Below are 14,063 nucleotides of genomic sequence, written 5' to 3' on the forward strand. Positions count from 1 at the left end.
GTGAACATGTCTATCAAAACGGGACGGCCAAAAAAAAAAAAACCCGCCTGAAATTGGAAAGAAAGTCAGCCATTTTGGGACCAAATTTCATAGAAAGGAGTACTGGAAAATCAAAACAAATGCGTTCTCAACACCAGTTCCGGGTCATCTCTGAGCTCATTTCAGACACGGACGTGAACGGGACCTTGATGCTCCCGGAGCCGCCGCACCAATGCCGAAATGACCCTTCGTCTCGCGCTCAATGTCCAGCCGACTGCTCTGGGTCACAGGTTGGCTTTATTCCCACAATTGTTACTATGCTTCACATCGCTGCACCTTCTTTTAAAAAAAAAAAAAATCAACAATGGGAATAAAGCTCACCTCAGCACTGTCGTCGAGCTTCTCGAGTGAATGTAATTTAGCACAAAAGTAAAAATGCATCTTTACTGTCGGTTCTATACGATATCCGTTTCGATAACTTGGCACCGCGAAAGCGCTTCCATTGCCTTGCTAAATTAGCAAATGATAACTTGCCGACAACGATGCTTCCTGGTTCAAGTTCAAATGTAAATCAGTCAAGACGTAAAAAAACGGATTTTGACAATGGGTAGAAAGAGTTTAAGTTGCCCATCGCGGGTGTAGAGAATGAATGGTGTCCATCCTATTTACATTTGGGTTGTGGTCACAGGCGCTGACTTGGATGTCGTCAAGTGAGCAGTCAGAAGGTCAGTCAGCGCCGCTTCTGTCCGTCCGTCCGCAGGTAAATGGCTTTTGATCCTTCCTCGCTCCCTCCCCTTTACCTCCATGTGCTCCCTCTGCCTTCGTCAATGGCTCTCTTTCATTCCATCTCACCCTCAGCATGCCTTTGTGCCCCCCCCTCCCTTCTGCCACCCCTACCACACACCCTCCTCCTTCACTTAGGCCGGTACCTTTCCACCTATGCTTCGGCAGGCAGGCCGGCAGGCAGCACTTTCCCTAAGATCGACGGGGCTCCAATTTTGGCACTCTTCCGTTCGTCTGCGTTATGCTGTGTTACATTCTCAGTTAATTACACTCAGAACTAGAGTGGGCCAATGCCATTTCGTCTTTTTAAAAATTTAGTGTGGACATGAGTAGAGGAAAGGGATATCATGAGAGGAAATCAAGTTTTGACATTTTATCCATTGCCGCACCTGTTTTTTTTTTTTTCCTTTTAGCATGGGTGCCAGTGAATGTTTTTTATCGTCATTCATGAATTACTGACAGATTTGACGGCCGTTTGGACTTTGGCCATTATGGCACGAAACTTAAAATGATGCTCACTGGTTGACATGGCAAAATTTGAAACCGTCCTCCTGCTAAATGACAAAAATGGAGCTAGCCCCCTTTTGTTCTCAGTGGCTGGCTTGCTCTAATCATTCAACCAGACAATTTTGAATGACCTATACAGTAGCCCCCCCCCCTCCCCAGAAAGAACCACTCACATTCAAACTAATCTTTGGTGGGAGTCAGCACACACCTGCCATTGTCTTAAGGACCTCTTGATTAACCCTAAATAAAGTTAAGATGTTTTGGTAGGCTTCTTGACGTTTGTTTTACTTTGGCTTGAGCTACTTCGTTGCAGTTGATCCGTCAAAATAGCAGGTTTTTTTTTCACAATTTAATTTTATTCAATTGCATATACACGGAATACATTTTCATATCTACAGTAACTGTGCTGACTGTCACCGTTCACACTGAATAAAAAAAAAAATCAAATACTTGAGCACTGTGCTCACCCATGCCTAGCTGCCAGTTAACACCACTCCATCCACACCTTCCAAAAAGCCCCCCCCCAAAAAACTGAAAGTCTCCGAATTACGGACACCACCCCAAAAAGGAAAAAAAAAAAGTTCCGTGTCACCCCAAAATTCCCCTCGCACACTGTCGAGACACAAACACATAGCTCTCGTTTTAAAGTCACTGGCCTGAACACTCAATTGTGTGTCTTGTGCTTGCTACGTTGCATAATTACGTAAATACGTGAAATATAGTTTTATATCTAACTGTGCTGACGGGCACATTTTCACACTGAATTAAAAAAAAAAAAAAACACCCACTTTTGAGTCCTCCCCCCCCCCTCCTTCCATGCCCCATGCTCACCCATATTCAGCCCCCTCCCTCTCGCCTATTTGAGGTATGCGGCTTACTGGGCGTGACCTGCGGCCACTGCCCAGAATGACTGACCCTTTCTCCGTCTCATTTCCTTCACTACCTGGCCTCGGAGGTTGGCGCGCGGAAGGCCGACGCTGCCTCCCTGCGTGACCCCCTCCACCCCTGACACCACCTTTTTCTCTCTCTCCACCATGATCTATTTTAGTGAACTGCGGTGCGTGTGTGTGCCCTGCCCTGCCCTATAAAGTACAGACTTTTCAAGGAAGTCAGCAATTTAACATGGCTGCTTTAGTTTAATTACAAGCTTCTGCTTTTGGAACACAGAGAGACCGAGGGAGAAAAAGACGCCCTCGAGCGGAGTTTTTCATGGCATCGCTCGCCTCTCTTGCGTTTGCCTTCATCTTCTCCTCCGGGCGTCTGTCTTGCGCGTGGAAGTACCCGTTGCTCGAGAGGGACGTACGGCGACTGACGTCCATTTTCGATTGCCCCGATGACATGCAGCACCTTGTGAATGTTGCTATGGCAACCTGTGCGTTTTTTTAATTGGCCTGCCGCTGATTATAACATTTTAACAAGGCTCACATCAAAACGTTCTGTTATTTCAAAAAGTAACTGCAGCTAAGCAAATTAAGAGCCCTCCAAAAGTCGGGAAAAGCCTCTTAGAGCACCTGAACTTTATTTGCGGTTCATCGGAGTCACTTTAAATGGTGCCGACGCACATTTAACAGGAGTCCGAGTCGGAATGTCATTGGTTCATTCTGAACACAGCCACATACATCCGAGTGGGTGTCTACACTTTTGCAAGCTTGGCCTCTGTCATTTTTTTCCCCTTCATTGAAGTTGTCCAGATCACGTTTATAAAAACCTGGCATTTCAACAAAGACGTGTGGACTTCTATCCAATGTAGATTTTTCAAAGTGAGGTTGGACTTTTGCGTTTTGGAGAGCCGCCGTCCCGTGCCGCCTTCTGGCACCTTCGATGTCTCCTCCAGCGGACTTCACGCTGGTGGATCTGCGGCCAGAACCCAACGGCAAACTTTTAGACGAGAAACTCCGTTTTTAGGCCACAAAGAAAGGAATCCATGTTCACCGTCCAGAACTTTCCAGCTTGTGCCAGCCTGGCATTTTGTCCTGACAGCACTTTGCTTTTTGCTCCCGACAACATTGAAATTCATATTTGTCTCACTAATGTGTAGGTATGAAAACCAAACAAGCTTTTTTTATACATTCCTTGGAGATAATTGTTGCATGCAGCCGCTCGGATGATAGTTAGGGTGTGCAGCTGCTCACGCTCCCTTTCCATCAGAGCTCCACCCTGCATTTTCACGTGGGGACGCCCCCTGAAAGAATCTTTTTTTTTTTTTCTCTCCCGCTTGCTCTCGCTCTCTTTTTCAGCAGCTTTCTATGCAGACTCATTGACGATGCACTGAACAGAACCGCACCTTATCTTGTAAACACGATAAAAGCTTGAATGTTGTGAGACGAATAAAGGTTTTCTCGTTCTTATTCTGGCACAGGAGATGAAGACAATCAGAAGTGCACCTTATTGTTGCCCACACGTTTATGTTAGCAGTTAGGCAGACAACGATTTGACACATCAGTTTTCATCTTTCAACCCCGGTCTACATATAGTTTGACATTTTAGTCGAGTCCCGGTTCTTTCGTATTCTTCACAGTTTTGCTCAATACGCTAGCGAGCACTTCTCCTTTGCTGAGTCAATCCTCTGATCAAGAAGCTGATAAAGCAGCGCAGGTTCGCCTGTGGCCGTCAACAATAGGAGGCCGCCTTAAAATCTGCCAGGCACCAATTTAGTTGGGACACTCACATTACAGCATTCAGAATTTCAGGGCCCAAAACTATTTTGTGCGCCTCTAATTTATGGCCTCAAATGATTACGTCATGGCCGCCGTTGATCATTTTGCGAGCGTGTTCGACCGGATCTCTTTTGAGGACAGTATTTCATGGCCTCAATTTAATATTTTGCGTGCTATTTTGTGGCTAGAAATGACTTTGTGTACAGGCTATATTTATTTGGTGGCCTCAGTTTTGTGGCATCAACTGAATATTGTGAATGTTCTACCTATTGTGTGGCAAAAAAATAAATGTGCGCACGATACACCGAGAGAGATGGTGTTGGTGTCACCCGAGCGGACGATTGTGAAAAGTGCGGTTCTTTGTCTGGCCAGCGTCTGCGAGGCTGCATGTCCCTTTCTGTAGTACGGCGGCTGTCCAAGGCCACCGCCCGACTCTTACCCCCAACTTTGCGCGCCACCGGTTGGCACTTAAATTTGCCTCCCTTCGTGTATTTGGCTCCACAAATGATCAACGGAGCCTGGCAAAATGACACCAAAAGCGTTTATGTTAGCAGTTAGGCAGACAACGATTTGACACATCAGTTTTCATCTTTCAACCCCGGTCTACATATAGTTTGACGTTTTAGTTGAGTCCCGGTTCTTTTGTATTCTTCACAGTTTTGCTCAATATGCTAGCGAGCACTTCTCCTTTGCTGAGTCAATCCTCTGATCAAGAAGCTGATAAAGCAGCGCAGGTTCGCCTGTGGCCGTCAACAAAAAAGGCCGCCTTAAAATCTGCCAGCCACCAATTTAGTTGGGACACACAAGAAAAAAAAAAAAATCCGGCGTAAACCCAAATCTTCCAAAATGTTATGAAGTAAAACTCAAGTGCCACACTTGCCTTCACGTTACAGCGTTCAGAATTTCAGGGCCCAAAACTATTTTGTGCGCCTCTAAATTATGGCCTCAAATGAGTACGTCATGGCCGCTGTTGATCATTTTGCGAGCATGTTCGACCGGATCTCTTTTGAGGACACAACTTTGTATTTCGTGGCCTCAATTTAATATTTTGTGGCTAGAAATGACTTTGTGCACAGGCTATATTTATTTGTTGGCCTCAGTTTTGTGGCATCAAATGAATATTGTGAATGTTCTACCTATTGTGTGGCAAAAAAATAAATGTGCGCACGATACACCGAGAGAGATGGTGTTGGTGTCACCCGAGCGGACGATTGTGAAAAGTGCAGTTCTTTGTCTGGCCAGCGTCTGCGAGGCTGCATGTCCCTTTCTGTAGTACGGCGGCTGTCCAAGGCCACCGCCCGACTCTTACCCCCAACTTTGCGCGCCACCGGTTGGCACTTAAATTTGCCTCCCTTCGTGTATTTGGCTCCACAAATGATCAACGGAGCCTGGCAAAATGACACCAAAAGAGTCCCCAGAGGAGCAATGAAATGTGCATCTGAAAAATGCACCTGTTGCAGTGAAAGAGGATCATCTTGATGAGGTGGGAAACGTGCTGATCTATTGGCGCCACTTGGATCACCCACGTGGCGAAACTGGGTCGCGTGGGATGGGACCAATCGGCTACCGAGTGGCTCGGGTGGGTGTGGTTTGGAAGTGCGGACGGAGCTCCGATTGGCCAACCTGATGCGCGCTCGCATGTCCCACGGGACAAGTGATTTGAAAACCGTGTGAAGAGTTTGGGAAAAAAAAATGCAATACATGATAAGTAAGTCTGTTTTTTAGTCCATTTTATAGTCTTTCGTGTGTCGTTTTGAGAAGCTTTCTGCCAGACTACACTGACTCACGTCAACGCTTTTTTCTCTCTCCCTCCCACATTGACTCTCTTTCTCGCTCTCTCTCTCTCTCTCTCTCTCTCTTTCTCTCCCTCCCTCCCTCTCCCTCCCTCTCCTCCCACCACGCACACACTCACACTCGGGTAGGAGAGAGTAAAGTGGGAAAGTGAGGGAAGGGTGAGAGAGAGTGCGAGCTTCCAGGTGTCTGTGCTCTGCACTTTGACGGACTCCATGGAGCTTTAAGGGCTGCTCCTCAAAGCTTTTTTTGCCCCCCTTCCCCGCCGTCACTTTGGTGGCCCTCTTCTTCCTTCCTTTTTTTCTTCTTTTTTTTTTTTTTTTTTAGTCTTGTCACCTCGCAAGAGGTTCAGTCAGCTGCCTCTCGTCGGCTGGCTTTCTGGGAGAGGACACCCTTGCATCCAGCAGCAGCAGCAGCAGCAGCCGCCGCCGCTCCGCGCTCACTATGGATATTGCAGATTGCCCCTTCCGGAAGAAACGGAGGCCCTGGAGCCCAGGCCTGACCTCCGTCGCTCTGGTCGCCCTGGTGCTCGCGCTGTGCCAGAGCACCTCGGCGCAGGCAGGTAAGACTACCTCCATTCCGACTTCAAGTGATTTGAGGATCACCTATCCTCCACTTTAGCGATTGTTTGCTTTAATTGACTGTGCGTAATAGTGCCTGACAATGGATGTAAATCCATGAACAAGTGCACCCCCCACCCCCGCCACACACACAAACACACACACACACATACACACACACACACTAAAAAAATGTTTTTTTTTGGGGGTGTGGGGGGGACTTGGCTTGCACTCTGATGGGTTGTTTAAAAAAAAAAAAGCATTTTAATTAGGGGGAAGTTTGCTTCTGTCAACATTGTCAAAAAAGTATGTGTTTTTGCTGTCACATATTCCCGTGCCACACATCGCAGCCTGAGCACCAGTGCGCCCATTGGTGCCTGCTGGTGCGCCTGTGCGTCAACGTGCACGTTGACGCCTCCATCACTCATCGGCAGCATCCCGCATATTAACTGTCAATTAGGGCTGATTGCTAAATTATTGCAAAAAAAAAAAAAAAAAAGGAATATGGAATCTAGCACAATCTGTTCGATATTGACGTCACCCCCCCCCCGCCCCCCAGCCATACTTCTCCCTCCCCTCCGATGTGTTCTTTGGCCATGCGCGTCCATGTGGACTTTGCCACTCATGAATGGCTTCTTATGGGAGTCGGTGCGGAGGAGAAAGCGGCCAGTGTCTCTCGCGTGTGTTTACGCTTACGTGAAAGCGCCTCTCTGTAACTTTGTTTGATAATGGAAGAGTGACGTACGACCACCTTACAATCCAGCCCCCATCTTTTTCTTGTACCTGTGCTCCCCACTCCCCGCCTCCAGTCGATTGTATTTATATTGACGAGTCACAACATGAAAGGACAAGCAAACGTACTTAACATAGCAACAAATAGCAATTCGTCAATTACAGTGGACCCTGCGTATTTGCGGCTCGGCGTTCACGAATTCTCCCATTGTTGGATTCTTTTGGGATCCGAGCCCTCGTTACTCGCAACCCGCACCCGTCCCCTCAACAATCACCTTCTTATTTACGATAAGTTCAGAAAACCTTTATTTGTCCCACAATGGAGACATTTGCAATTTGTGTGTGTGTTTTCCAAACGCTATCGCTCATATATTGCGTTTTATTTTTTTTCCAATTTTCAGGGAGCGTCAATAATTCAAATTATTAAAAATTTTTTGAAGGAAATGTGTATCACAACCCTTTAGTCAATGCTCTGTTTTATTTATTTTTTTGTTGGGTTTTTTTTTTTTTTCCTCAAGAGTTAGGTAAAATGGAGTCAGCGCTCAGCAGACTGCCAAACGGGACAAATCAATGACACCAATCCACCGACGTGATTGGAGGCAAGCTGTCAGTTGAGCGGAGGAGTAGGAGGCGCATCTCCCACAAGGAGCCGTGAAAGAGGTTCTGTTCAAAGGAGGAGCATTTTGTCCACATGGATGTTCCTCCTCCGTTCGGGTCCTTTTCAAAGTGTCTAATCGAGGTCCTCAAAGGACGCTCTGTGCACCGACTCCTGGATAAACACAACACGGCCTCCTCTGAATGGAGCGTCTGTGAGGGCCTCCTCCGCCTCCTGAATCACTTCTCCACCTCACCTTCCGCTTCTCTGTCTCCAGTACGGAGTCAACCTTCCTTGTCCGCACCAGCCACAAAACAGCACTTCTTTAGGCGTCCAAACGGTCAGCCTTGTGCTTTTCGAGCTTGGCCTCGTAGTTCCTAGCCCGCACGCTTTGCCCCTTGTGCAAATGTGTTCGATGCCACCTCAGATGTGACATGGGGCGGTAAAGGATATCAAATGTGACTACAATATGAGCACAAAATGCAAAGTTGTTTTTGCAAAATAATAATTATGGCTCCTGGAATTGTTTTGACATCCAAAAATGTGTTTTTTTATATCATTCCCATGAAAAAAACTTCTTGCAAATGGAGGGTACCTTCTCATCCTGTTTTTCGAGAAGGTGCGCTTCATTTGCTTACCGTGCTGTCCAGGAATACTAATAGTGATTTTCATGTGTATTTTGCCTGCACATCGTCACAACTTGCTGGCCACGATTGAGTGTTTTGTGGACGCAAATTAGTATTTCGTGTCCGCGTTATTGTGAAGCCACCGTTAAGTGTTGTGTGCGCTCATTCACAAATGAGTATTTTGTGGCCACAAATTAGCCATTGGCACACCTAATATCGATATTGCGGCCATAATGTCATTTTCCCCTCCCATGTCGTGTCTGGGGCTGCGTAATTTTCCACTGCAAGGATGCGCTAATTTCAAACACTCAGTGGACAATATGGTCAATATGGAAGCATCAAAGGTGTTAATATTGAATGCTAACCGCCACATGTTTGCTCGTCCCTCCTGCATTCCCAGCTGACCCGACGCCTCCCTGACCCCCCTTTTCGCCAAACCGCATCAGCGCTGCAGGTTTGAGGCAACACATGGAGCGTCCGCCCACGCTTCTCGGCGGTTTTGAGCGTCTCGGCTTCGCTCCACAGGGCCACAGAGTAGCCAGCGCCATAATGATAGGCCGCGGTCTGCGGACGATGCTATTCCTGCTCACTGTTATTTGGCGCGGCGCGGGAGGCCAGCTGGACCTCTTTAGTATGATCTTCGTGCACGTCATGTCTTTTCCAGACATTGACACGCGCCGCGCAATTTGGAAACAAACGTTCACAGCCGCGAGCGTTTATAAGGGAGGCGTGATGCGCCCCAATATGTGTCATTGTGGCTAAATGCAACAATTATGAGGGTTCCCATTTGGCGCAAGGTTATGAGTTCGTCCCGCGTCTAATGGCACATGGCTGCGTAGGATTTCCATTGGTGGGTGATGGATGAAGGATGAATTGATGGGTAGATGAGAGAGGTTGTTGGAAGGGTAGATGATATGTACATGGATGGAGAGATGGCTCGGTAGAAAGATAGTGACAGTTGGATTGATAAAATGCTCGGTGGCTCAATGGATGGATGGACCCATGGAAGAATGAATGGAAAGAGATGGATAGAAGGATCAATAGATTTTATAGATAGGTGATACATGTTAATATATGGCTGGGTAAAAGGTTGGTGGGTAGGTCGGTCCCATCCACTACGGCCTCGGTGACCCGAAACCGCACGAGATGCCAGAGCGCCACACACACACGCACACGCACACCACTCAAAGCATACTTGGTGCAGTGAAACGTGGCAAAAAAATTTTGAACTCTTGATGCCATAAACTGCTGTTTAACCAGCACTTAAATATAGGGAAAAAAATCGACTCAGATAATGATGAAATTAAAATAATAATTCAAATCCAAGTGTAAATGTAAGTTGTTTGCAATAAAAAGTTAAATACATCTGAACTGTACTTGGGCATTAAATTTTTTCTTTCGTTCAGAATTACCTGTCATTGTGTTCATTGAAATGTCGTATGAATACCTGTGGTATCCGTATCAGTGCGTATTCAAGAATGAAAAACTCAAACCGGTATCGAAACGTGGTATCGAGCCTCCCTGATATTTATACCGGTACTGTCTTATTGGATGAACTTTGTTTCGCTCACGCAGCGTTGAGATACATTTCGGCATTTTTTTAGTTTACATTTATTGTCCACTCCCAACTTGTGGGTCTTATTTTAGGTCTTCAAATAAAAAATTTTAAAAAAGTCGCTTGTTGCACTGTAGGTCCTGTTAGCAACTCCATAAACTCAAACGTGTACTTAACAGTCTCCCTCGTGTGGTCGGCGGATGGGCGGAAGCAACTGCTAAATTTGGAGCAAATGCTAACTTATACCAGAATGGATGTTCACTTGGAGAATGGCTCTGCGGTCAAGGCCACAAGGGTTTGTTGTCCTGACAACAAACTTTGCCACCCGGACCCTGACAATTATTTCCAGAAATCAGCATCGAGTAATCGACTCCACCCAAAATGTTTAGAATTGCTTCTGTGACACATGTGATGTGATGTGATTACATTAAATTTGATTTGGACTCACCGTGGACTTTCCACGAACAACCCGGGCAAAACTTAGCCCCTCGTCTTCATACAAAGATGTTCATCTTTGCGTTAAAGATGTATCACTGTAACATATTTCCTTGATAGCAACTGCTGCTTTCCTATTAGCCAGGGCTTTGACGCCACCTCGTGGCATCTCGAATACGTGGAGGGTTCACTGTAGTGCCTTGTGAGGCAGGCAGCTACCTGCCGACTTCTGTGGCCGGTCCGGACTTGCTTTTTCGTGTGGCGCCGGTCGCACAATGCGGCCGTTGTGCGCAGGTGAGAGGTGAGGGGTCAGCATGTCAGCTGGAGTGTGTGTCTAGTATTTGACACGGCGGTACCACCGGGGCCGGACCGGGAAAAGTATGCCATTCGAGCCGTTCTTTTAACGCGGCCCGCCGAGAATTTACATTCCGAAGAGTTCTTTAATATTTGTTAAAAGTGTGTGTGTGCGCGTGTGTGTGTGTATGTATATGAATATGTGCATGTATTTTTTTTTTTTTGATGATTCGTATGAAGTATAATTGTTTAAAATTGTGCACAAAATGAACCAGCCAGTGATGGCCAAGCGGACGTATCATAACTAATTGACATGTTGAGTTGGGTGTGTCTTAACCTCCATGGCAGAGGCTCCGTCGAACCCCTGAGACAGATTCACCGAACCCCTCGGGTTCGATTCAATCCAGGTTAAGAACCACTCATTTAGCTCACGAAACAAATATTTGAAATCAATTTTTTGGGTGAATTTAAAAAAAAAAACAGTTAAAAAAAAGCAGGATTTATATTTTAAATATTATATCATTTATATTCATACGTTTTATGACATAATTGCTTGATTGATATTTGATAGTGTCAAAGAAATAATAAAATAACATTTAGGTATACCTTTCTTCTTATTGTATTATAATAATGGGTTACATAATTCGTCATGAAAACATTTTACTACAATGAACGTGCATTTATATTTGTGTACGTATATGTATATTTATTTCTATACGTATGTCGGGCCTCGGGAACCGAGTTTAAGAACCACTGAATAGTGTATCCTAATAAACATCAACACAGATCCACTTTTTCCAGCGTCAGGATAATAACCGAGATTGTTCAGGAACGACTCAAACGATGTTTATCAGGTTCACACAGGCGTCTTTTGTGAAAATACTCTTGGAACACTGTACTAGCTGTAACTGCAATACAGTGTATGTACAGTATGTGTGTGTGTGGGGGGGGGTGACTGACGCCTGCTTCCTTCCAATTATCATTGAGAAATGACCGCGTATAATTGGCCCAGAGGTGGCCATCTCTAAGCGCTTGTGATGGTGATGAGGAGAGAATGAAAAGGAAAAAAAAAAAAAGAGTGTGAGATTTGACCGCTTTCATCTTTGGGCCGAGTCGGGGCGGGCGAAGGCTGACGTGTTGTTTTAGCGGGCGTGATGGCTGCCGGGCAGGCAGGAAGCGCCTCGGCCTCACCTGAGCTGGAAACAGAGTGCCACATTGTGCTGGGGCTGCTTTGGGGGTTGGTTTGCAACTCGATCCTGCCGTCATAGGGCCACACCGTCACTTGTGAAGCACCGCAGCCATGTCACAAAATCTCACAGCGTAGCACCCCAAAAAAAAACAAAACACCCAAACATACTCCAATGAGCTCATGTGACACACTGGTAGGGAATCCTTGCTCCACTCTGATGATGTCGTCACTTCGCATTGCTGACAAAAAAAAACAACAACTCGGAGCTTCCCACCATGTCATCTTTCCTCTTCGTCTCACTGTGACACTTTCTTCCAAAAAGCGTGTCAATGGTGGAACATGAAAGCGGCCAGAATTTGTTTGTCGTGCTCAGCTGACAGCTCCATGGCAAAGTATGATTCACTTTCATTGGCTTCTTTCTTTGTCGGCTCCAACGTTTTGCTTTGACCATCTTGCTCTGAAAGGAATCTTTGTCCCGATGTTGGTTAAGACTTTTAGTTTTTCCTCTGCTGGTTTGTCCTCACCTGCAATTGTTTGGACAGATTGACCAAAATGTTCCTATTAGGGCACGGGTTCTTTTTACACGAAACATCACCTCTCAGAAATACTCTCCGAGTACAGTCACTGATTACTTTACACCAGTAAAAATCATACCTGAAATTAAAGTGTGAAAACAAAAATACAACTCACTTGTGTAGGCAACAAATCTACTGAACTCAATCTAAAAGAAACCTGTTGAAGAAACTGTCAAATACTGCGCCTGGGGGCCAAGACGCACCCAAAAATGGTCAAAAATAACAGCCGTGGCAAAGCCTGAAATGTGACTGAAACGATGACCCCCAAACTGAGATTAGAAATGACCGCTAAAAACACAGTGGTACCTTCCCTGTTAAATGTACGCATTGCGACTTTCCTATCAGCCAACGCGGCATCATGTGGCTCATTAAGGCAGTGCGGATGGATCGCAAAAAAAAAACAAACAAAAAAAACGCTGTTCGCTGTGAATAGGTGCCGTGGTGTGTGTGAACATTGCACGTTAGCTGTATGAGTTTTGGTGGGGCGCGCCTGTGCCCCGCTGAAATAAATACATGGTCTTGTCCAGGGAAACCAAGACAACAAATATTATAAAAAATGATGAGATTTATTTGAGAAAGAAAAAAAACAAAACATGCCGAGACACCATTCACAGATCTGGCAACGGAGCCTTCTTTTTTTTTCAAAAGCAGTTTCGTTTTGGTTTGTTGAAACGAAAAAAAAAAAAATTCCGGGTTAATTTTAGCTGTTTCATTAATTTTCGCAAACTACGATAACCTTGGTGAAAGGCAATCCCGGAAACGGTGCTTTGGTCAAACATGGAGATATGAAAAGCAGCCGGAAGTTGACGACCTCTTTGTCCTCCCCCCGCAGAACCCGTGGACGTACTGAAGGCCATGCAGGTGACCGCCCTCCCTGAGGGCGTGAAGAAGGTCCCGGGCTTCTGCACATCCCGGCGCTCCAGCAACCCTGATCACGCCTACCGCATCAGCAAGAAGGCCCAGATCTCAGCCCCCACCAAGCAGCTCTTCTCCGGTAGGCTCCGACACGATCATGAGCGCCCAAATTCTTATAATTGACTATTTAAATGCGTACGTGAGATGTTTTTTTTTTCTTTCTTCCAATCGGATTTTAGTCTTGATAGACTCCAGTGCAAAAACGAGCATATCCTGATTTTTTTGTGGCGACAGAGAGCCTCAATTTGTTTCATTTCCCTGCCCCATACTGGGCACGGCCTTGACATGCACCCCGGGGGTCCTGACATCTTTTTGGGGGCTGAAAGTAGACTTAACTTCCCTTACCGCCGGAACCACGTCCAAGCAGCTCCGGCACCGGGACTGGAACACAATTTTAGTGACGATGATCAGGCAGCTCCGTGGACACGTGGGCAGGTGGTCTCCAGGTCTGTTATCTCCCCTGGCCAACTTTACATCATCTGTCCCGCGCCGGTTTTCAGGGGAATGAGAGGAGCAAATCAAGTCGGCCGTGTTCACGCCCACAGCGGCACCAGACTCCTGTTTTAAACTGGACTCCACGAAATGACCAGAACAAGGTCTAGCCCGCCCCTGTGCAGATTTGGACCGCCCCCTTGTGCCAGACCCGCACTGGTCTGGAAAATAGAGCCCTGCGGGTTGCCATGTTAACGTCATCTGTTCATGGCCTGCATGTAACTTCAACTGTATTCGCAATGGTTTCTTCGACCAATCAAATTCTTTGACCAGCGAACACACCCGTAGCGACCGGTGCACGGGAATATATTTTGTTGCTGTCCATTGTCGCGTGGTTTCATTAAATCCCCCCCCGGAAGGCCCGGCAACCAAACGCGC

At 46.4% G+C, this 14,063-nt stretch overlaps 1 protein-coding gene across 4 annotated transcripts in view; it reads left to right on the top strand.

Moving 5' to 3' along the window:
• The first annotated feature begins 5,797 nt into the window (after positions 1 to 5,797).
• The window catches only part of col11a2 (collagen, type XI, alpha 2), a 28,831-nt gene continuing 20,565 nt past the window's right edge, over positions 5,798 to 14,063 (top strand). For 2 of the 4 annotated variants that reach the window (XM_019867738.1, XM_019867739.1), the window contains exons 1-2: positions 5,798 to 6,279; positions 13,111 to 13,272. In XM_019867738.1, coding sequence (XP_019723297.1) covers positions 6,162 to 6,279; positions 13,111 to 13,272 — 280 coding nt within the window. In that variant the 5' untranslated portion in view covers positions 5,798 to 6,161. The remainder of the gene's footprint in view (positions 6,280 to 13,110; positions 13,273 to 14,063) is intronic. The other 2 variants (XM_019867740.1, XM_019867741.1) reach the window with 2 other exon arrangements.

Source organism: Hippocampus comes, unplaced genomic scaffold, assembly GCF_001891065.2.
Source record: "Hippocampus comes isolate QL1 unplaced genomic scaffold, H_comes_QL1_v1.1 scaffold207, whole genome shotgun sequence".
Classification (NCBI taxonomy): Eukaryota; Metazoa; Chordata; class Actinopteri; order Syngnathiformes; family Syngnathidae; genus Hippocampus; species Hippocampus comes.